Source organism: Ranitomeya variabilis, chromosome 5 (genome assembly GCF_051348905.1).
Source record: "Ranitomeya variabilis isolate aRanVar5 chromosome 5, aRanVar5.hap1, whole genome shotgun sequence".
Taxonomy (NCBI): Eukaryota; Metazoa; Chordata; class Amphibia; order Anura; family Dendrobatidae; genus Ranitomeya; species Ranitomeya variabilis.
Window position 1 is genome coordinate 311,574,669 of NC_135236.1, and position 25,038 is coordinate 311,599,706.

A 25,038-nucleotide genomic window follows, 5' to 3' on the forward strand; every position below is an offset into this window, starting at 1 on the left:
ACCATCAGGTCACTGGTGACAATGTCAAAAGAAAGACTTGGCTTATGTTATTGGCCAGTTGTGAGCTTGCGCACAACCACGTTCTGAATGGATATATGACACATGACAGTTGGTGAGCCATAGCACCTAATAAGGAGGACTACAGCACCATGGAATTAATGGTGCTATATAAATAAATAATAATAATGATTAAGGCCACGGTCACACGTTCAGTATTTGGTCAGTATTTTACCTCAGTATTTGTAAGCCAAAGCCAGGAGTGGGAGATAAATACAGAAGTGGGGACGTGTTTGTTTGATACTTTTCCTCCGATTCTTCCCCTCCCGGTTTTGGCTTACAAATGCAGATGTAAAATACTGAACGGGTGAATGTGGCATTTGAAAAAGATTCACACAGATGTTTTCCCTAAAAGCGCCAGAGTATGGTGTGGTGAAAAGTCCCTTCCTTGGTGAGAACACTGATGTCATTGTATACAGCACATCTATACAACAGGTTGAGTAATGCACATTACCAATTTAGTGCTAAGAAGAACAGCAACTGAATTTTAGACAGAGTAAATTGAAAGGCCATTTCTCATAAAGTCTGTAGAACCCATTAACGTACGGGTATTACAGGTAGGCAGGGGGCAGACATTGTGGCTGCAGCTCAGAAAGCTCAGCAGTAGAATTGAGCGAATCGGTCACCGAATCTGAATTTGCCATATTGGTGCCATATTCATGCCGAATTTATGTTTGATGACCGGTTCTGAACATATTCAGTCATTTCTACTCACTGACTCCAATGACGTTCGGCAGATATTGCAAAAACAATATTCACCGCCGATTGTAATCAGAACCGAATTTTGAAAACTTCGCTCAATTCTACTCAGCAGGACCATGTATTACTAGTAGAAACTAGGATGACACCCAAAGGGGAAAAAGTGCTCTGCTTCTCTCAAAGGGATGTGAACAGGGCATGTGCTGTCAGTGATATTCTGTGACCACGGAACAATCACTTAGTGCACATGAGAGTGCGGTCGTCCTACCTGGACAGGCAATTAGACAGCAGCCGATCGTCACTTAGGGTAATCGCACCCAGAGACCGGTGATGTTAAACAATTGCCGCTCGAGTGCAGAGAAACTGAGCTGCTGTCATTTCATAGACCGGCCATAAGCCGGTGATCATGTGATAATGTGATTCACGACCTTTTTCTCTCCCGCAATCTTGCCTTCCTTGGCCTCACTGAAACATGACTAACACCCTCTGACACTGCCTCCCCTGCTGCGCTGTGTTACGGAGGCCTCCACTTCACCCACACCCCTCGACCCGACAACAAACATGGTGGAGGAGTGGGTCTTCTCCTTTCTTCAAACTGCACCTTTAACCCAATCCCGCCTCTTCCCTCCCTTATTCTCCCCTCTTTTGAAGTACATTCTGTCCGCATCTACTCTCCCTCCAACCTCCAAGTGGCCATCATATACCGACCTCCGGGCCCTGCCACTGCCTTTATTGACCAATTCTCCACCTGGCTTCTTCACTTTCTCTCTGCTGACATTCCCACCATCATCATGGGTGACTTCAACATCCCCATTGATACCCTTCAGTCAACAGCCTCCAAACTTCTGTCCCTTACCTCATCCTTTGGACTTACTCAACGGTCCTCCGCAGCCACCCACAAGGACGGGCATACACTAGACCTGGTATTCACCCGTCTCTGCTCTCTAACTTCACCACCTCCCCTCTCCCTCTATCCGACCACCATCTGCTCACCTGCTCATCCCTGTCCTCCTCACCGGTCATCCATGTCCAGCAACATGCACACCCACGCAGAAACCTTGCACACCTAGACACTCACACACTCTCTGACTCCATCCTACCACTGGCATCCATATCCTCACTCCACGACACAGACACTGCCACTGCTTTCTACAATGCCACTCTCGCATCAGCTATTGACACGGTTGCCCCTCTCGACCATGGCAGAGTGCGACGTATCAACAGACAACCTTGGCACAATAACACCACTAAAAAGCTCCGGCAAGTGTCCAGGGTTGCGGAGCGGCGTTGGAAGAAAACACACTCACAAGACGATTTCACTGCATTCAAACAGGTAACACTCACTTTTAAATCTGCACTCACCTCTGCTAAACAGGCCTACTTCACAACCTTCGTGTCTTCCCTATCCTACAACCCCAAACAGTTATTCAAAACCTTTAACTCCCTCCTCCGCCCCCCACTGCCCCCTCCAACCTCCCTCATCTCTGCTGAGGACTTTGCCACACACTTTCAAAATAAGATCGACCAGACAAGGCAAGTCTTTATTGTTCAACCACCACAACCCCTTTGTATACCAGACGAATGCCCAAACCCCATAACCTCCCTATCCAACATCACTGAAGGGGGGCTTAATTGTCTCCTCTCCAAATCGCACCTCACCACCTGTGCGCTCGACCCCATCCCATCCCACCTCCTCCCCAACCTCACCACCACACTTATCCCATCCCTAACCCACCTCTTCAACCTATCACTAACTTCTGGCACCTTCCCCTCTGCATTCAAACATGCAACAATCACGCCTATCCTTAAAAAGCCAACCCTCGATCCAACTGCTATGTCCAGCTATCGCCCAATATCTCTGCTCCCATTCGCTTCCAAACTCCTGGAGCAGCACGTCCACGCTGAACTTTCCTCCCACTTCTCATCTAACTTGTTGTTCGACAATCTACAATCTGGTTTCCGCCCCCATCACTCAACTGAGACTGCCCTGACCAAAATCACTAACGACCTACTTACCGCCAAAGCTACTGGACAATACTCTGTACTCCTCCTTCTAGACCTGTCCTCTGCTTTCAACACAGTTAACCACTGCCTCCTACTACAGATCCGCTCCTCCTTTGGCATCAAAGACCTCGCCCTATCCTGGATCGCCTCGTACCTTTCCAACCGCACATTCAGCGTCTCCCACTCCCACACTACCTCCTCATCCCACCCTCTCTCTGTTGGAGTCCCCCAAGGCTCTGTTCTAGGACCCCTACTCTTCTCAATCTATACACTTGGCTTGGGACAGCTCAAAGTCCCATGGATTCCAGTACCACCTCTATGCTTATGACACTCAGATCTACCTCTCTGGCCCAGACGTCACCGCTCTGCTGTCCAGAATCCCACAGTGCCTATCAGCCATATCCTCCTTCTCCTCTCGCTTCCTCAAACTCAACGTGGACAAATCTGAACTCATCATCTTTTCTCCATCCCACAAATCTTCCTTACCTGACCTATCTATCGCAATCAATGACATCATGCTTTCCCCCGTACCCAAAGTCCGCTGCCTCGGAGTAACCTTCGACTCTGCCCTGTCCTTCAAACCGCACATCCAAGCTCTTTCCACCTCCTGTCGCCCCCAGCTCAAAAATATCTCCAGAATCCGTCCTTTCCTCAACCCTCAATCTACTAAAATGCTTGTGCATGCCCTCATCATCTCCCGCCTTGACTACTGCAACATCCTTTTCTGTGGCCTCCCTGCTGACACCCTTGCACCTCTCCAGTCCATCCTTAACTCTGCTGCCCGACTAATCCATCTCTCTCCTCGCTACTCCTCCGCTTCCCCCTTCTGCAAATCTCTTCACTGGCTCCCATTCCCTCAGCATATCCAGTTCAAATTACTAATACTGACCTACAAAGCCACCCATAACCTGTCCCCTCCATATATCTCTGAACTAATCTCCCGATATCTTCCCTCACGTAATCTCCGGTTCTCCCAAGACTTCCTTCTCTCCTCCACACTTATTCGTGTCCAATCGCCTCCACGACTTCTCCCGAATATCCCCCATCCTCTGGAACTCTCTGCCCCAACACGTCCGACTATCAACCACAGTCGAATCCTTCAGACGGAACCAGAAAACTCATCTCTTCAAGAAAGCCTGCACTGACACCGCTGCCGCCTCATCACTATCGAAGCTGCCGCCTCACCAACACCGGAGCTCCTGCAACCCCCAACCTACTGTCTCCTTCCCCATAATCCTGTAGAATGTAAGCCCGCAAGGGCAGGGTCCTCGCCCCTCTGTATCAGTCCGTCATTGTTTGTTTACTGTAAGTGATATCTGTAACTTGTATGTAACCCCTTCTCATGTACAGCACCATGGAATCAATGGTGCTATATAAATAAAGAATAATAATAATAAGCAGAGAATGAGTGAGAACAGAACACTGTTCACGGCAGCACATGTGCTGTTTACACAAGGCGACGTGCAGCTGAGAAGTTTGTTTTTTGTTTTTTTTTTAAAGTTTAAAAATCATTTCACTAGACAACCGAGTTTTGTTCGTTCTTTGGATAGTTGGCAGCCTGTTCAGACAGGCCAATTACAAGAATACAAGCGTTCTTAGATACCCATTTTTGTTTGACCAGTGTAAATAGACCCTCTTTATAAAAATATACCGTATATATATTTACCGTATATTATTTTTTTACAAGGCGAGACAACCAAGAACATCTAGTGTAAACCCAATCCAGGTGACCAGCTGGCATCCAATGAAGCAGGTATATAAATGGGCAGACTTGTAATAAGTGCGTGAGGTCGGCCAGTGACATCAATGCTTTTCTGGCTAATATGAGGAGAGAACCCTCATTAATGAAAGGATAAACCAGCTCCTACTCCTGATTAGTACATACAGCAGCCTGCATTCCTTCTACAGTACAAAGACTTCCTTTCTGGACAGAAATGACTAATTCTAGAATGTCTCCGCTTCCTCTTCAATGTCTGGAGGGTGACAATGTATATTCATGAGTATCTACTTGTCCCATGCTTTCATGGTGATGTCACCTAGGTAGTGTTGTATACAACAATAAGGAAGATGCAGGAGAGAAACACCAAGTGTCAAAGTGTTCATGGAGGAACCAGCTCTCATTGTCTCAGGTATAGGTACAGCATAACTGCAGACCAGAGCCGAATGATGTGACCACACAGGGGTACACCCACAGGACCAGGGTACTACATCACAGTGGGCACAGACCTGAGCCATTACACTGTGCTGGGCATAGTACAGGGCACTGATCACACAGGGGGTACACCCACAGGTCCAGGGTACTACATCACAGTGGGCACAGACCTGAGCCATTACACACTGTGCTGGGCATAGTACAGGGCACTGATCACACAGGGGGTACACCCACAGGTCCAGGGTACATTACAGTGGGCACAGACCTGAGCCATTACACACTGTGCTGGGCATAGTACAGGGCACTGATCACACAGGGGGTACACCCACAGGTCCAGGGTACTACATAACAGTGGGCACAGACCTGAGCCATTACACTGTGCTGGGCATAGTACAGGGCACTGATCACACAGGGGGTACACCCACAGGTCCAGGGTACTACATAACAGTGGGCACAGACCTGAGCCATTACACTGTGCTGGGCATAGTACAGGGCACTGATCACACAGGGGGTACACCCACAGGTCCAGGGTACATTACAGTGGGCACAGACCTGAGCCATTACACCCTGTGCTGGGCATAGTACAGGGCACTGATCACACAGGGGGTACACCCACAGGTCCAGGGTACATTACAGTGGGCACAGACCTGAGCCATTACTCCCTGTGCTGGGCATAGTACAGGGCACTGATCACACAGGGGGTACACCCACAGGTCCAGGGTACATTACAGTGGGCACAGACCTGAGCCATTACACCCTGTGCTGGGCATAGTACGGGGCACTGATCACACAGGGGGTACACCCACAGGTCCAGGGTACATTACAGTGGGCACAGACCTGAGCCATTACACCCTGTGCTGGGCATAGTACAGGGCACTGATCACACAGGGGGTACACCCACAGGTCCAGGGTACATTACAGTGGGCACAGACCTGAGCCATTACACCCTGTGCTGGGCATAGTACAGGGCACTGATCACACAGGGGGTACACCCACAGGTCCAGGGTACATTACAGTGGGCACAGACCTGAGCCATTACACCCTGTGCTGGGCATAGTACGGGGCACTGATCACACAGGGGGTACACCCACAGGTCCAGGGTACATTACAGTGGGCACAGACCTGAGCCATTACACCCTGTGCTGGGCATAGTACAGGGCACTGATCACACAGGGGGTACACCCACAGGTCCAGGGTACATTACAGTGGGCACAGACCTGAGCCATTACACCCTGTGCTGGGCATAGTACGGGGCACTGATCACACAGGGGGTACACCCACAGGTCCAGGGTACATTACAGTGGGCACAGACCTGAGCCATTACACCCTGTGCTGGGCATAGTACGGGGCACTGATCACTCAGGAGTCACCACCAGTATGAAGATCACTGTGTCACATCAATTCCAGGACAGCAGCCTTCTCGTGGCCCCCACACTGTGGAGGTGGCAGAGCAGTGAGAGGGCAGGTGACAGGATATAGAGTGTGCCACCCAGCTCCTGTCACTGCCCGGCTGCGGACCACCTCCCCCCACTACAGCCCGAACTTTTCCCCAGCACTCACTCATAGCTGGAACAGGACGCGGTCTCGGCTGCTCCCTCCGTAACACTCCGGGACTCCCGGGCACTGCTCTACCCTAGCCGGACATCCCCGCTCCTCACACCGTCTTCCGGTCCACCCGCCTCACTGCTGGGGGCCAACTTCCGCATCGCACAGGGACAACGGCCCCACCCAGACGCCACCAGCCACGCCCACTGCCAAGGCAACGGCTCCTCCCATTGGCTGGGGCACCGGGTCAGGAGGCGGCAGACAGCGGAGATTTCGTGGTGACGTCATCAAGGTGGCGACCTGGCCCTGGGCTCAGCAATGCTAAACACTAGCGCTATTTATAGCCGGCGTCAGTAATGCCATTGTCTCCGGAGCACGGGGAGTAGGGGAGCAATGCGGCCATTACCGGCCTCATTACGGAGGGGTGGAGGACCATGTGGGATACTATGGAGCTGAGTCACCGAGGTGCTTGTGCTACAGTCCCGGGGTACAACACCGTTACATGGCGCAATATTCTTCTGCACACAAAGTTGCGCCAAAAAATGGTGGCTTTTGCTGTTTTCAGCCAATTCTGCTGAGGCGGGACGGGGCATGGTGGAGCCCGTAGATGAGTTCACCAGGAGCTGTGGCGTGCCTTATGCCAGAAACCTTACTTCCCTCACTGACTGGAGTAGCATTACTGGCAGAGGCGCAGTCTGGTGACGTGTCTAGTTCCTTACAGGGGATGTCCGGCCTCAGGTCACAAGTGTGCAGCCAGGAGGGGGCAGTCATGTGACCACAAGTCTGCCATATGCAATCTCCTGACCACATGCCCACTAGACTGTCCGGTCTCGCTCCATACACTTTGCACTGAGAGCGGCCTCACCCGTCTAGCTGGCACGGGGCTGCGGTACGCAAATCACATACTTGGGTCACTCGTCTGCTGCTCCTGGGGTCGAGCCCGGAGAATCCTCGCACTGCAGGCAATGTGAGGTTGGCTGGATAAACCCTTTTAGTGAGGTATGCATCTTATTCCAGCACGCCCTTCATTAAGACTGATGTACAAAATGCCATACTTAAAGGGAACCTGTCATTTCTTTTTTGTATGTTGTTAGTGATGTAATGTGCATCACTGAGAACACAATTTTAAAGAAAAGATCCCATTAGATAAACTTATGCTCAAAAGTTTACACACCCTGGCAGAATTTTTGCTTTCTTGGCCTTTTTCCAGAGAATATGAATCGTTAGTGGTTGGGTGAAGCCATTTGTTGTCAAACTAACATTTATGGTTGCGGCCAAAACGTTCAATTTTGGTCTCATCACTCCAAATTACCTTGTTTCAGAAGTTTTGAGGATTGTCTCTCTGCTGTTTTGCGCATTGTAGGAGAGATGCTTTGTGGCATTTGCGCCCTAATTAAGACAAACCTAGCAGCCACCTCGGTGGCCAGATATATGTATCTATGGATGGGTCAGTTGGAAGAGCATTTGTTCAATTGGACCGCTGGACTGATATTCTAAACTCCCTCCCCTTAATGAAATCAGCCATGGCGTTCCTGTCTGATATGTCGGTTGAATCCGTTAGAGAGCTGTTTCTAGTTGAAAACCTATCTAATGCAGCCAGGAGGGCCATATTGTTAAGATCTTCATCAGGAGGAACGCCTCTAAGACGAAACTCTGCTCCAACCCATTTTCAGGGATAAGAGTATTTCGGCAAGCCTTAGATAACATTCTGGAATCAGCCTCTGACAAAAAGAAACGGTTCCCTGAGGACAAACTTAAGTGGCCCCAGCCCTTTCGGATAGGATTCTTCTCTAGGAGACAGTATGACTTTAGAAGTCAGGGTAGGTCCAATAGAGGGTCCTACAGGGGCTCCCGTAGCCAAGGTGGACAGAGAAAAGGTTTATTCTTTAGCCCAACCTCCAGATCTAAAAGACAATGACGCCGCTTGCATCGGGGGAAGGCTCCTCTACTTTGCAGAAAACTGGGCTCAGATCACACAAAATCAGTGGGTTTGCAGAACCATTGCAGAGGGATACAGTATAGAGCGTTACTACCCCCCCCCCCCCCCAAGATACAATTCTATGGTAGTCTCGGCAGACTCCCCTATATGGACAGACTTACAGGACATGGTCAGTTCGGCAGTCACAACCAGGGGGCACTACTCCTTCCTAATCGCCATCACAAAGCCATCAGGCGAGACCCGCACCATTATGAATCTAAAACCTCTAAGTGCTTGGGCCAGATACAAAAGGTTCCGAATGGAATCAATTCAGTCGGCAATTCATCCCATAGACAGGGACGCTGTAATGTGCACTCTCAATCTGAAAAGTGCCCACTTATCCCAGTACATCCCTCATCACAGAAACTGCTAAGATTTGCAGTAAGACTGCCAACCCAGACCAGCCACTACCAGTTACAGTGCCTCCCCTTTGGGCTTGCTTCTGCCCCCCATATATTCATGAAGCTGGTATCAGAGGTCGTGGCCTTCTTCAGAAACCAGGGTATCATAGTTATCCCATACTTGGATGACTTTCTCCTGGAGGCAAAATCAGTAGAGATGCTGAAAGAACACAGGAACCGGACGATATCGGTAATGGAGTTTCTGGGCTGGGCCATAAACTGGCAGAAGTCAGACTTGGTACCTGAACACAGGAAGATTTTCCTTGGGGTACGACTAGACTCCAGACGCAGTATATCCCACTTACCAGAGGACAAACAGGAGGCAGTGTGTGACCGAGTCAAGAATTTGCTGGAACACCGAACCTCCATAAGGGCCGCTATGAAGGTGCTGGGTCTGATGACCACATGTATACCATGTGTCAGATGGGCACAGTCCTATTCAAGACCATTGCAAACAGATACTGTCCATATGGGAACGCCGTCAGAACTCACTGGACGGACCCATGAGCCTATCAGGACCAGTAAGGAGGTCACTCCTCTGGTGGACGCAGACAGAGAACCTGAAGGTGGGAGTGCTATGGTCCACCTGCCCTTATGTAGTGGTCACCACGGATGCCAATGCGTGGGGATGGGGAGCCTATCTACAGGGGAGAATCCTTCAGGGCAGGTGGCCGGAAGACATCAGAGGCAGAGACTCCAACTTCAGGGAACTATATGCTGTTTGGGGGGCCCTAAGGCAGAACCGGTCCACGATCTCAAATCGTCACGTTAGGATACTGTGTGGTAACGGTCTCATTCCTGAAGCATCAAGGAGGTCCAAGACATCGGCCACTTCAGGATCTGGGGGAAAGAATATTCACCTGGGCAGAAGGTACAGTCCTATCCATATCGGCTGTACACCTGGAAGGGTCCCAGAACATGGTAGATTATTTGAGCAGACAGCGGGTCTACCCATCCGAGTGGGAGCTGAACCAGGATATATTTCAGGAACTATGTCGGCGTTGGGGAACCCCCAAGATAGACCTATTTGCAAACAGAAGAAACTCAAAGGTCTCAAAATTCTACTCTCCGAACCCCACGGACGTTCCGAATGGGATAGATGCCCCGAGTCAAAAGTAGGTAGAACCCCTCTCATGCGTTTCCAAATCTGGCACTCATGCCAGCTGTCCTACGGAAAATCCAGGAGGATCAGGCAAGAGTCATCATAGTCGTCCTGTACTGGCCAAGGAGGAGTTGGTTCCCTCTGCTTGGAGCCTTGGCGATAGAGAACCCGATCGAGCTCCCCCTTGGGAGGATGTCATCCACCAGGGCCCAATTCACCACCCAAACCCGGGGAGACTCCTCCTCTCAGCCTTGATCCTGAAAGGGACATCCTGAAAGCTAAGGGCTTATCAGACCAAGTCATAGCCGCTATCCAAGCCAGCAGGAAACTGGTCACATCAGCAATTTATCTAAAAATTTGGAAACGGTTCTGTCTGGAGAGTGGCAAGTCCAACTTTGTGGCAGGTACCCCAGACATACCTAGAGTCCTAGATTTCCTTCAGGAAGGAATCAATAAGGGGCGTAGGCCCAGCACCTTGAAGGTCCAGGTTTCAGCACTAAGCTCTTTCTTTGACTATTCTCGAGCATCACACTCATGGATAGTAAGATTCATTCGAGCAATTCAGAGGCTGCGCCCCACTATTAGGCAGTTTACTCCGTCTTGGGACCTTAATCTGGTCCTCAGGTCCCTGTGTAGGGATCCATATGTCCCCAGCAAAGATATGCCCATATCAATTCGCACACGGAAAACTGCATTTTTAGTGGCGAATCCCACGGCTAAGAGGGTAGGGGAGATCCAGGCCCTATCCACCAGAGACCCGTATCCTCCAGATCAGGGATGATAGTATAATCTTAAGACTAGACCCTGCATTCATACCAAAGGTAGGCTTTAGCCAGAACCGAAATCAGGTGATAGTGTTACCCTCCTTCTGTAACAATCCCTCCAATGGGAAAGAAGAGAGCCTCCACTCTGTGGATGTCAAACTGGCGGTTATTGAATATCTTGAGGCCACTAGTAGCTGGCGTGTAGACCCAAACCTGTTTATTCTTTTCGGGGGAAAGAACAGGGGGAAGAAGGCCTCTAAGGCTTAAATTTTAAGATGGATTACGACTGTAATCTCAGACGCTTACCGGGCTGAGGGGGTTAGCCCTCCAGTAGGCCTATGTGCCCACTCTACGCGAGAGGTATCTGCTTCTTGGGCCGAGAGAGCAGGCACATCATTAGAGCAGATCTGTAGGGCAGCAACATGGGCCAGGGTTCACACATTCTGTAAGCATCATAAACTCGATGTACTGTCTGGCCAGCAGTCTGCATTTGGTAGGAAAGTTCTACAAGCGGTAATCCCACCCTAGAGAGGTTCTTTGGTACTCTCCATAGTGCTGTCAGGAGGGACGTCCTGGAAAATAGGTATTATACCTACCGGTAATTATGTTTCCAGGAGTCCATCCTGACAGCACTGGTGGTAGTTCGCTCCCTGTTTTTTGATATGTCACATGATGTAATATGATTCTGTCATTAAAGTGTTATTTTCATTATCCATGTGGTGGTACTTTTTACAACACTGAGGGAAAGGGGGTGGGACGGGACCTTTTAACCTCTCGTGTGCTTCCTGTCCCTGCAAGGAGGAGGAGGACGTAATTAATTCACAAATAAATATACTTGAGGTAACATACCTAAAAACATGTTTTTGAGCATATATTTGTGATACTAAACAGACCAACAATAAAAAACGTCTCTCCTGATATCAGATTACCCAAACAATTCCTCTATTCATATATAAAGCTGCGTAAGTGCCTAGTGCATATAGTCACGTATAAACGTGATTTGATAAACAAGTGATCAAAAAGTGCCCAGTGCTTAGTTTTGTTAATATATGGCATAGTGCAAATTAAGTTTTAGCATTCACCAATAAATGTAACATTATTTAGCAATGCTAGCTAATTGTAAAGTGCATGGAATATAGAAGTCAGCCAGATAAGTGGAGACTTGATCTAAAGTAAAAGCCCCATATCACAATGCCTATGCATAAGAGGTAAGGAAAGCACATACATATTAATACATGACCTGCACCTGCCGTCCATGTATTAATAATAGGGATAAATGCAATGCAAGTGGATTTTAGTACGTTGGTGATCTCTGACCTCCACAAAGAGTGAATGATTATTTGTCAAATTGAATTTGGCACGACTTACTCTAGGTGCACAGTTTATCTAGACTTGAGCACAAAATGCTTGTTTTCATGAATCGGGATTTCTGTGACAGCGGACGTGATATTGCTGAAAAGAGGTGTGACTTAGAGGAAAAGGGGCACGGTATAGCTTGCAATACTGCATCAAAAATTGGCCACGAATTGTGACACACGTCATAAAGTAAGCCAACAATAATTTGATGTAAGGTCATCGAGACAGGTTAAACATACGCCATGATTATAAACAGAATTAACCACTCTGCTCCGTTATTCAAACTTCATATTAAAGCCCTTCTCACTAGAGTTTAGCAAAAAGATTTTCAGGACCCTAAGTCCAGCAGCTATGTCAGTAGCCTGTGACCCCTGAAACAGAGCTCTGTGAACCTCCTGACACCTGTTGTCATCCTCTGTCGTCTCTTCTGATTAGTAGGTCTTGCACAATGTCACTCCCCCATGATGTTGCCACAGGCCTACTAATAGGAGGAGGTTCACAAGGTTCTGGTCCTGCAGCCTAGGACACCTAGTGTGGCCACTGGCCTTGGATAATGCTAGTTATTTTGCACAATTCTACTTGCCACCTCTTGCAACTTCATATTTTAAAACATTTCTTGAATCTGCTCTTTTCTATCTTTTGGCTCAGCAGAAATGCTGGTACACGCCCTGCGTTACTGCAATTTCATTCTTGGTGGCCTCTCAATTAACATTCTCTCATCCCTTTTAATCCCATTCACCTGTCCCTGTGTTACTGTTCTGCTTTCCCTCCCCTTTCTTTGTAATTTCTGCCACTCGGAATCACTCTCCACTGTCCAAACAATCCAGTTCAAAATACGAAAAATGACTTCCAAGATTGTCTATAACCTGTAACCTAAAAACATCTGTGATCTAATTTCCCAACACATAATCACTGCTCCACACAATACTTCCTTCTCTGTTCTCCTCTTGTCTGCTCCTCACCAACCATCTCAAAGATTTGTCCCATTCCTAGCCCAATTGATTAGTCTTTCCCTGTCTTTTGAAGACTTCAAATATATCCTCCTTTCAAGAACTCGTATAACTTGCAATACCCCTACTATCATAGTAGTAGCTCTTACCCTCATCTACTGTATCCTTCCCTTGTACATATTAAACCCTCTTGCATATGGTCTTCCTTCCTATTGTACCTATCATTTATCCATGTTTAGCTATACTTGTTTTGTACCTTACTATGTATAGCTAAATGATTGCTATGTACAGTACATGTTTTTCAGCATATACAGTGCTCTGGAATTAAGGGCACTATGTGATAGATAATTTTTACCCCTTCGCCCTGAAGCCTGTTTTCACCTTCCTGACCAGGCCAATTTTTACAATTCTGACCACTGTCACTTTATGAGATCATAATTCCGTAATGCTTCAATGGATCCCACTGATTCTGAGACTGTTTTGTTGTGACATATTGTACTTCATGATAGTGGTAACATTTCTTTGATATGACTTGCATTTATTTGTGAAAAAAAACAGACATTTGGCGAAAAGTTTGAAAATTTCCCAATTTTCAAACTTTTAATTTTTCTGCCCTTAAATCAGAGAGTCACATCACACAAAATAGTTAATACATAACATTTCCCACATGTCTACCTTACATCAGCACAATTTTTGAAACCTAATTTTTTTTTGTTAGGACGTTAAAAGGGTTAAAAGTTGACCAGCGACTTCTCATTTTTACAACAAAACCATTTTTTTAGGGACCACTCCACACATTTGAAGTGACTTTGAGGGGCCTATATGGCAGAAAATACCCCAAAGTTACACCATTTTAAAAACTGCACCCCTCAAAGTACTCAAAAGCACATTCAAGAAGTTTATTAACTCTTCAGGTGGTTCACATGATTTTTTGGAACGTGGAAGGAAAAAATAAACATTTACTTTTCTTTCACAAAAATTTTCCTTAGACCTAATTTTTTTTACTTTCATAAGGGGAACAGGAAAAAATGGACCATGCAATTTCTCCTGAGCATGCCGATGCACCATATGTGGGGGAAATCTAGTGTTTGGGCACTCTGCAGGGCTCAGGATGGAAGGAGTGCCATTTGACTTTTTGAAAGTAAAATATGCTGGAATAATTAGCGGATGCCATGTCGCATTTGGAAAGCCCCTGATGTGCCTAAACAGTGGAAATCCCCCACAAGTGACACCATTTTTTAAACTAGGCACCTTTGGGAACTTATCTAGATGTGTACTGAACACCTTAAACTCCCAGGTACTTCACAGAAGTTTATAAAGTTAAGCAGTGAAAATGAAGAAAAAAATAACATTTTTCCCGCGAAAATCTTTTTTTAGCTCCAAATTTTGTATTTTCACAAGGGTAGCAGGAGAAAATGGACCCCAAAATGTGTTGTGCAATTTCTCCTGAGTCCACCAATATCCCATATGAGGTCGAAAACTACTTTTGAGGCACAGTGCAAAGCTCAGAAGGAAAGTAGCGCCATATTACAGTGCAGATTTTGCTGCACTGGTTTTTGAGAGTGCCATGTCACATTGGCAGAGCCCTTGAGATGCCAGAACAGAAGAACCCCCCCCCCCCCCATATATATAAGTGACACCATTTTACAAACTAAACCTCTCAATGAATTCCTCTAGGGGTGCAGTGATTATATTGACACAACAGGTTTGTCACATAATTTTATACCATTGGGCAGTGAAGAAAAAATAATTTACATTTTTAACACCAAAATTGTGTTAGCCCCAAAATTTTATATTGCTATACTGGGAAAAATGACACCAAAATTTGTCTTACAATTTCTGCTGATTGTAGAAATACCCCATATGTGGCTGTACAGTACAGTACTCGGGAGGGACGGAGCGCTATTTGCCTCCTGGAACGTAGATTTTCCTAGAATAGTTTGTGGACAACATATACAGAGCCCCTAAGTATTAGAAAAGCAGAATCCCCCTTCAAGTGACCCCATTTTGGAAATTATACCCCTTTGGGAATTTTATCTACATGTGTAGTGATGATCTTGACTAGGTGTTTTCCATAAACAACCAGCAGTGGATGTTGATGAGTGAAAATTGCAAACTGCCGTTGTAGTGACCAGTACATTATGCCCAACTCCTGCTTCTGGAGACACGATCTGTAATTTAGGCGGGCTCTGATCACTACAGTAATGCCAAACATGTGGGCGCTAAATGTGGCACACTGGTGCTCAGAAGGGATGGAGGCATTTGGATTTGGGAGCGGAGAATTTGCTGAATTTCTTTTGGGGGGCGAGGAGCCATTTCGCTTTTCCAGAGCCTTTGTGATACCAGTAACGTGGAAGCCCCTAAATTTCCGTTAATACAGTAGATGAAGCACCTGAGTAACGGATTGCTTTTTTGTGGATTGAGTTGAAGCTTCTATTGGGAACATTTTCCATAACCTTTACGATCACATTTATCCAGCACTTTATGCTGAGCACTTACATTTGGGTTTCCATCTAAATCTCCCAGTGACGTGACAGATGAAACCCCCGATGAATGCATTCACTATAATGAGGTAGCAAGAGTTATTCTGGACTCCGTCTGGCCTCTGTTGAGCTGTGTCCTTTTTTTCAGAAGTGCATAAAACTGTGGCCGATGGCACATTTATGCAATCCTAAAAAGACAGACATTGCCGGATCACAGTTGCTATTGCATCCACAGTGCCTCCATCGGCCTCATTATAGGGAATCTTCCACCAAAGATTCCATCTGAATCACGTATTTCAGAGATTTACAAAGAAACCCCGTTGTAAGCGCTCAGCGCAGAGCACAGTATAAATGTGCACCGAGCCTTACTGTGATGATTGGGAAGCAGAATTAAAAAATCAACAGCACGTGAAGAACTGTTTGTTTTGGGGTTTTTTACACCGTTCCTCGTGCAGTATAAGGGATTATGCGACTTTATTCTTCGGGTTGGTGCAATTACAGCGATACCAGGTTTATATTGGGTTTCTATGTTTGGCTTCTGTCACACAGAAAATACAATTTTTCTTTTGAAAACTAGCTTTTGCATCACCATATCTTGAGAGCTATAATTTTTCCTTATTTTGGCCGACAGTCATGTTATGGTTTTTTTTTTCCTGGACGAGCTGACGTTTTTATTGGTACCATTTTCGGGCACATGACATTTTTTGATCACTTTCTATTGCAATTTTTGGGAGACAGACTGAAAAAATCCAGGAATTGCTTTTTGTTTATTTGTTTTTATACCGATCCGCGTGTGGTAAAATTGGTAAGGCAGCTTTATTCTTTGGGTCAGTACGATTACTGCGATAGCCAATTTATTTAGTTTTTTAATGTTTTGGCGCTCTTACACAAAAACTTTTATAGAAAAAATAATTTTTGCATTGCTTTCTTCTGGGAGCTATAACTTTTTTTTATTTTTCTGCTGATGGAGCTGTATGATGGCTTGTTTCTTTGCAGGACAAGATGACATTTTCAGCAGTACCATTTTTATTTAGATTTGTCTTTTTGATCACGTTTTATTGCACATTTGTTCAGTGGTATGACGATAGAGCATTGTTTTCCAGGACGTCCCTCCTGACAGCACCATGGAGGACATCCTCCTTGCAGGGACAGGAAGCACACGAGAGGTTAAAAGGTCCCGTCCCACCCCCTTTCCCTCAGGGTTTTTCTGTCCCTGCATGGAGGGACACACGACAGATGCTGCACAAGCTTACCGGGCTCAGAAGGATCGTGCGGCCGGGCCAATACCCTTCCCCCTGTCAAGAGGCCCAGGGCCGAAACTTCCCGGTGGGGAGTCCCTCTGCCCTAAAGGCCAGGAGCAGGACGAGGCTCCTGGATAGAGCCGCTCCTCCCGGTGGGAGGCTCTCGGCTCAGGTCGCGGGACCGCGGTGGAACTCCTGGGTCCGGCGGGTGCTCCAGGGGATTGAGCGCCGGTGCCCCGCAGGCAGCTGGGCTTCCAGGATGGGGTACAGTTTTTGCGCCACCACATTCAGCGCAGGAGGTCCGGCTTTCAAGGTGGAGCGCAGATTCAGCCAAGACAGGCAACGAACAGCTTCCGGGGTCTCGGAGGGGAGCGCGTCACTTCCAGTAAAGTCACTTCCGGTGATGTCACTAAGGCGGGCAAAGCGTGCGCTCCAGCGGTGGAACGCATAGCAGAGAGGACGCTTCAGGCTACAGCATCCAGCATCGCACCGCCGTGTTTCTGACTGCACAGCAGGCTCCTAGGCCGCGGACAGAACAATCATGGAAGTGGACATGCTAGAGGACGGAACGGTAAGTGCGCCTGGTGCAGACCACTCTCACCTCACATAGGCCTCAGGAAGCATCTACACATGTATCTAGCCTGATTACTCCCTATCTTATGTTATTTAGGATAAGGGAACCCCCGCTGTTCCCCTGACCACAGCTAAAAAGTCCGGCAAGGCCTAGGTGATATCTAACAGATGCCCTGTATGCCACGTGAAGCTCCCGGACTCCCATGGCAAAACTCTCTGTGCACCCTGTGCATCAAAGGTCATGAGAGATGAGCAGCTTTCACTGCTATCAGAGATGAGATCCCTAATCCGTGAAGAGGTTCAGGCCTCTATGTCCAGCCTTGCACACCAGCGGCCTTCCAGCCCCATTCCAGGCTGCAAGCGAGCCAGGTGGTAGACGGATCGGAGGGAGCCAGATCACAGCTCAGATGATCGACCTACTGGACTCTGACTCAGAAGAAGAGGGGGAGCTTCCAGCAGAGTCCAACGACCGGGGTAGAAAATATCTTTTCCAGGAGGAGGACACGGATGAGCTTGTCCAGGTGATGAGGAGTACCATGCAGATTGAGGAGACCCCTAAGCCACAGTCCAAACAGGACCTGATGTTCGGGGGACTTGCGTCACAGAGGCTGACTGTATTCCCTATAAGCGAGCATATGCGGGCCATGGTACTAGAGGAGTGGAAGGACGCTGAACGCCGGCTGGTACTGTCCTGTGACTTTAAGGGTTGCCTACCATTCGACCCTGAGGAAGTCAAGTTATGGGAAGAGATTCTTAAGATCAATGTCCCAGTGGCAAAGGTCACCAAAAAGACTGCCATCCCTTTTGAGGACTCCTCTAACCTGCACGACCCGATGGACAGAAAAGCTGACATTCTCCTAAAGCGGGCCTGGGAAACATCCACGGCCCTAATTAGGACAAACATAGCAGCCATCTCGGTGGCCAGATCTATGTTTCTATGGATGGGTCAGTTGGAAGAACATTTGTCCGATAAGACCCCTAGGACTGATATTCTAAACTCCCTCCTCATCATGAAATCAGCCATTCCTGGCTGACATTTCTGCGGAATCAGTTTTCACCTAGGTACAGCTCCCTATCTAATGCACCCAGGAGGGCCGTATGGTTAAGGTCTTGGTCAAAAGATAACGCCTCTAAGACCAAACTGTGCTCCATCCCATTTTCAGGGCTAAGAGTATTCGGGCCAGCCTTAGATAACATCCTGGAATCAGCCTCTGACAAAAAGAAAGGATTCCCGGAGGACAAACCTAAGCGGCCGCAGCCCTTTCGGAGAGGATTCTTCTCCAGGAGACAGTATGACTTTAGAGGTCAGGGTAGGTCCAATAGAGTGTCCAACTGGAGCTCCCGTAGCCAAGGGTGGGAAGAGCAAGAGTTTCTTCTTTAGCCCGACCTCCAGATCCAAAAGACAATGATGCCACTTGCATCGGGGGAATGCTCCGCCTACGGTAGCCTCGGCAGACTCTGCTATACGGACAGACTTACAGGATATGGTCAGCTCGGCAGTCATAAATCTGGTTCCCCCGGCATAGGTGGGCAGGGGGCACTACTCCTCCTTATTCGCCATCACAAAGCCGTCAGGCGAGGCCCGCATTATTTTAAATTTAAAACCTTTAAACGCTTGGGTCAGATACAAAAGTTACGAATGGAATCAATACGGTCGGCAACTCATCTCACAGACGGATGCAGTAATGTGCACTCTCGATCTAAAGAGCGCCTACTATCAGGTCCCGGTACATCCCTTATCCCAGAAACTGCTAAGATTAGCGGTATGACTACCAGCCCGGACCTTCCAGTTCCAGTGCCTCCCCTTTGGTCTCGCTTCGGCCCCCCGAATATTCACGAAGCTGGTATCAGAGGTTGTGGCCTTCCTGAGAAACCAGGGTATCATAGTTATCCCATACTTGGACGACTTTCTCCTAGTGGCAAAATCAGAAGAGGCGCTGATAGAACACAGGAACCGGACGATATCGGTAATGGAGTTTCTGGGCTGGGCCATAAACTGGCAGAAGTCAGACTTGGTACCAGAACACAGGAAGATTTTCCTTGGACTACGCTTAGACTCCAGACGCAGTATATCCCACTTACCAGAGGACAAACAGGCAGTGCACGACCGAGTCAAGAATTTGCTGGAACACCGAACCTCCATAAGGGCCGCTATGAAGGTGCTCGGTTTGATAACGGCATGTATACCGTGTGTCAGATGGGCACAGTCCCATTCAAGACCATTGCAAAGAGAGATACGGTCCATATGGGACCGCTGTCAGACCTCACTGGATGGACCCATTAGCAGTGGCGTAACTACAAAGTTATGGGCCCCGGTGCGAACTTCCAAATGGGGCCCCCCCCCCTACCTCCGTGACGCCCCCCCACCCCCTTCCCCTAGATACGCCTCGGACTGTTGCAGGAATCTCCTGCACTGCAACATGGTGTTGGGTGCCAGCACAGCCCGCACAGTGGTATATCCAGCACAGCCCGCACACTGGTATATCCAGCACAGCCCGCACAGTGTTATATCCAGCACAGCCCGCACAGTGGTATATCCAGCACAGCCCGCACAGTGGTATATACAGCACAGCCCGCACAGTGGTATGTACAGCACAGCCCGCACAGTGGTATATACAGCACAGCCCGCACAGTTGTATATACAGCACAGCCCGCACAGGGGTAAATACAGCACAGCCCGCACAGGGGTATATACAGCACAGCCCGCACAGGGGTATATACAGCACAGCCCGCACAGGGGTAAATACAGCACAGCCCGCACAGGGGTATATACAGCACAGCCCGCACAGGGGTATATACAGCACAGCCCGCACAGGGGTATATACAGCACAGCCCGCACAGGGGTATATACAGCAGAGCCCGCACAGTGGTATATACAGCACAGCCCGCACAGTGGTATATCCAGCACAGCCCGCACAGGGGTATATACAGCAGAGCCCGCACAGGGGTATATACAGCACAGCCCGCACAGGGGTATATACAGCACAGCCCGCACAGTGGTATATACAGCACAGCCCGCACGGGTAAATACAGCACAGCCCGCACAGGGGTATATACAGCACAGCCCGCACAGGGGTATATACAGCACAGCCCGCACAGGGGTATATACAGCACAGCCCGCACAGGGGTATATACAGCACAGCCCGCACAGGGGTATATGCAGCACAGCCAGCACAGGGGTATATAGAGCACAGCCAGCACAGGGGTATATAGAGCACAGCCAGCACAGGGGTATATAGAGCACAGCCAGCACAGGGGTATATAGAGCACAGCCCGCATCTCATCCCCCCCCCCCCCCCCCGATAATGGCCCCACAGTCCGGTGAAAAAGAAAAAAAAAAACTCTCCTCACCTTTCCTTTTGCCCGCGCTGCTCCTGGTGGCTGCAGTCTGCCCAGGACACTGCAGGTGCGCGATGATATGACATCATCGCGCACCCGCAGTGTACTGTCAGAGGCAGAGCGGGGAATGATGGGAGAGGGAGCGTCAGGTGACGCTCTCCTCCATCATTGCATTGAACTATACCGGTGTCATAGACGCCGGTATAGTTAAATGCGGCGGCGGCGGCGGCGGGGGGGAGGAACAGTGCAGCGGCCCACTACTGGCATCGGCTCTTCTGGCATTTGCCAGAAGTGCCCGATGTCCAGCCCGGCCCTGCCCTGCCGGCCCGGGGCCCCTGACCTGCGGGGCCCGGTCGCAATGGCGACCGCTGCGACCGCGGTCGTTACGCCCCTGCCCATTAGCCTATCACGAGCGGTAAGGAGGTCACTCTTCTGGTGGACGCAGGCAAAGAACCTGAAGGTGGGAGTACTATGGTCCACCTCCTCTTATGTAGTGGTCACCATGGACGCCAGCGTGTGGGGATGGGCAGCCTATCTACAGGGGAGAATCCTTCAGGGCAGGTGCCCGGAAGACATCAGAGGCAGATCCTCCAACTTCAGGGAACTATATGCTGTTTGGGAGGCCCTAAGGCAGAACCGGTCCACGCTCTCAAATTGACACGTCAGGATATTATCCGACAATGTGACAACGGTTTCGTTCCTGAAGCATCAAGGAGGTCCAAGACATCGACCACTTCCAGACCTGGCGGGGAGAATATTCACCTGGGCAGAAGGTACAGTCTTATCCATAACGGCAATACACCTGGAAGGGTCCCAGAATGTGGTAGCAGATTATTTGAGCAGACAGCGGTCTGCCCAACCGAGTGGGAGCTGAACCAGGATATCTTCCAGGAACTATATCGGCGTTGGGGAACCCACAAGATAGACCTTTTCGCAAACAGAAGAAACTCGAAGGTCTCAATATTCTACTCTCTGAACCCCTCGGATGTTCCGGATGGGATAGATACCCTGAGTCAAAAGTCCATAGAACGCCTCTCATATGCATTTCCACCCCTGGTGCTCATCCCAGCCGTCCTACGGAAGATCCAGGAGGATCGGGCAAAAGTCATCATGGTTGTCCCGTGCCGGCCAAGGAGGAGCTGGTTCCCTCTGCTATTAGCGTTGGCGATCGAGAACACAATCGAGCTCCCCCTAAGGGAAAATGTCATCCATCAGGGCTCGATTCACCACCCAAACCCAGGGAGACTCCACCTCTCAGCCTGGATCCTGAAAGGGACATCCTGATGGCTAAGGGCTTATCAGACCAGGTCATAGCCACTATCCAAGCCAGCAGGAAACCGGTCACATCAGCAATTTACCTTAAAATTTGGAAACGGTTCTATCTGGAGGGTGGCAGGTCCGACTTTATGGCAGGTACCCCGGACATACCTAGAGTCCTAGATTTCCCTCAGGTAGGGTTCAACAAAGGGCTTAGGCCCAGCACCTTGAAGGTCCAGATTTCAGCACTAAGCTCTTTCTTCGACTATCCTCTGGCATCTCACCCATGGATAGTAAGATTAATTTGAGCGACACAGAGGCTGCGCCCCACTAATAGGAAGTTTACTCTTCCTTGGGACCTTAATCTGGTCCTCAGGTCGCTGTGTAGGGATTCATTTGTCCCCAGCAAAGATATGCCTATCTCAATTCACACCTGGAAAACTGCATTTCTAGTGGCGATCACCATGGCCAAGAGGGTAGGGCAGATCCAGGCCCTATCCACCAGAGACCCGTATCTCCAGATCAGGGATAATAGTATAATCATAAGATTAGACCCTGCAAGCATTATAAACTTGATGTACTATCTGGCCAGCAGACCGCATTTGGTAGGAAAGTTCTCCAAGCGGTAATCCCACCCTAAGGAGGTGCTTTGGTACTCTCCATGGTGCTGTCAGAAGGACGTCCTGGAAAATAGGTATTAGACCTACCGGTAATTATGTTTCCAGGAGTCCATCCTGACAGCATTGGTAGTTCCCTCACTGCCCTGTTCTTGATATGTCATATGCTGTAATATAATTCTGTCATTAAAGTGTTATTTGCATTATCTATGTGGTGGTACTTGTTACAACACTGAGGGAAAGGGGGTGGGACGGAACCTTTTAACCTCTCGTGTGCTTCCTGTCCCTGCAAGGAGGAGGAGGATGTCCTCCATGGTGCTGTCAGGAAGGACTCCTGGAAACATAATTACCGGTAGGTCTAATACCTATTTTTGCCTCGTTTATATTAAAAAAAAAATTACGTTGTTCCCTGAAGGGGTTAACCAGTGGGACAGTTTTATAGAGCGGGTCGTTACGGACATTTCATTACCAAATATGTGTACTTTTATTGTTTATTTTTTTATTTCCATAAATGTATTTATTGGAAAAATATTAGATTTTTTTTTTCTTTATTTGGGGATTTAAAAAAAGATGCATTTTTACTTTCATTTTTACATTGTCCCATCCTGGGACATCACTGTATGGTGTCAGATCGCTGATCTGATACTCTGCACTGCAGAGTATCACCTCAGCATCTGACAGGCAGGGAAGGAGGCATGTCTGCTCCTAGGCGCTCACAAGCCACCTTCCCGGCATGACCCTAAAGGTCCCCGCGTCCGCCTTGCGGCCGGGGGTCTCCATGGAGACCATTAGGACAGCGCAATTATATCGTATTGCCCTGATGGAAGCTCATCTATGCCGCCGTCGCTACTGACAGGGGCATTAGATGGGTTAAAATACCCACGATCGGTGCTAGCACCGATCTTGGGCGTTGCTGCGGGGTGTCAGCTCGTACACTCAGCATGAGGATGCGCGATCGCTGCGCCGCACCTATACTGTGGTGTGTGGGGACGCAGCTCCCGGAGAGCAGTACGTGTACGGCGCATGTCAGGAAGGGGTCAATCTGAAAAATTTTAAACTGATTGATTATTCTAAGTTTGTTCTGTCTCAGAATTAAACAAAATTGATAAATATACCCACTGTCTTTTATTTCAACGAATCCACTTGATACAAATGCTAAATCTGCATATTTAAATGTAGTTGACCCACTACTCATATTCTTCAAAGCCTATTTTCCCACTAGTCAGTATGGGAGATCTGTTCTCAGGAAGTTGAGATGTTTTAAAGTCACATTTATTGTGAGTTGTCTTTTCCTTCTGCAGTTGTATCTCCATGAACTCTGTCAGGGGTCAGTGAAAGAGAAGCTATCATGAGGATAATATTGAATGACAGTAGTACTTATTGCTTGCAGCTGCTGCTACTTTATCTATGGCATCTCAGCAGCAGTAGCTCTGGGGGGAGGTAAAATGAAGTGCCCCTATCCCAGGTGACAGATAGTGGTGACTTGGGGGCCATAACAGATTACAATTTTCAGTTTTTCATGTGGCATCCTACATTGCTTCAAACCATTCACCTTGATGTGACCTTATACCTTCCCTTTAGAGCGATGAAATAGCAAACAATAATGGTTCTCAACCTTTTTGGCTAAGATACCCTTACAAGGTTGGTTTGTGCTTAGAAATCCCCTAAGATTTTTTTGAAGGAACTATTTCCATTTTTTTTTGTGTGTGCTAACATTTCAGTGTCAATCAGTCTTTTACACACCATGAAGTCGACTTTTATTGTCAAATCTTTGTGATCCAGATTGTCACAGCTTTTTCCTTATATTTCTTAAGACTTCTTAAAGGAGCTGTCCACTACTCAAACAATTCCCTTCTCAGTCTCTCTGTCCCCCCACTACCCCCCAGTAAAATGACACCTATACTTGCCTCAAGTGCCATCCCAGCAATGTTAGCACTGCATCTTCAGTGGCTTGCGTGACATTGTACCACCAGGCACTTGCACCCCACCCCACTCACTGCGTATTTCCCTTGGCTCCACCCAGTACTGACCATTGCTCTGAGCTGCTTTGTGCTTCTCTTACAGCTCGGTTGATTGTGAGTGATAGGTTGGAGCGCAGCTGACCACTGCAGAAATTTGTACCCACCCTGTTTGCTTCCCCATCCTATCACCTGACAGCAGGTGATATACAGTGGCATGTCAAAGTTATGGTACCCCTTGTCAAAATTACTGATATTGTGAACAGTTAAAGGGCCACTGTCACCCCCCTCCAGCCGTTATAAACTAAAAGAGCCACCTTGTGCAGCAGTAATGCTGCAGTCTAACAAGGTGGCTCTTTTAGTTTTAGGTTCAAGTATACCCCAAATAAAGCATTTTTATACTTAGCCACAATTCCTGTCTCTAGCCAGGTAGGCGGGTCCTCACTCCCCAGCTTGACCAGCTCCTCTTCCGTCACTCCAATCTTCCTGTGCTTTCGGCGCCGCCCCCTCAGCGCTGTTATCGTTTCAAAACTGGCGCCAGCGCTGTGTACTGGTGTCCTGC

At 48.3% G+C, this 25,038-nt stretch overlaps 1 protein-coding gene across 2 annotated transcripts in view; it reads right to left on the minus strand.

The window, feature by feature from the left end:
* USP6NL (USP6 N-terminal like) overlaps window positions 1-6,658 on the minus strand; it is a 239,042-nt gene extending 232,384 nt beyond the window's left edge. For both annotated transcript variants that reach the window (XM_077264568.1, XM_077264569.1), the window contains exon 1: window positions 6,473-6,658. In XM_077264568.1, the coding sequence (XP_077120683.1) occupies window positions 6,473-6,476 (4 nt within the window). In that variant the 5' untranslated portion in view covers window positions 6,477-6,658. The remainder of the gene's footprint in view (window positions 1-6,472) is intronic.
* Window positions 6,659-25,038: the final 18,380 nt, after the last annotated feature.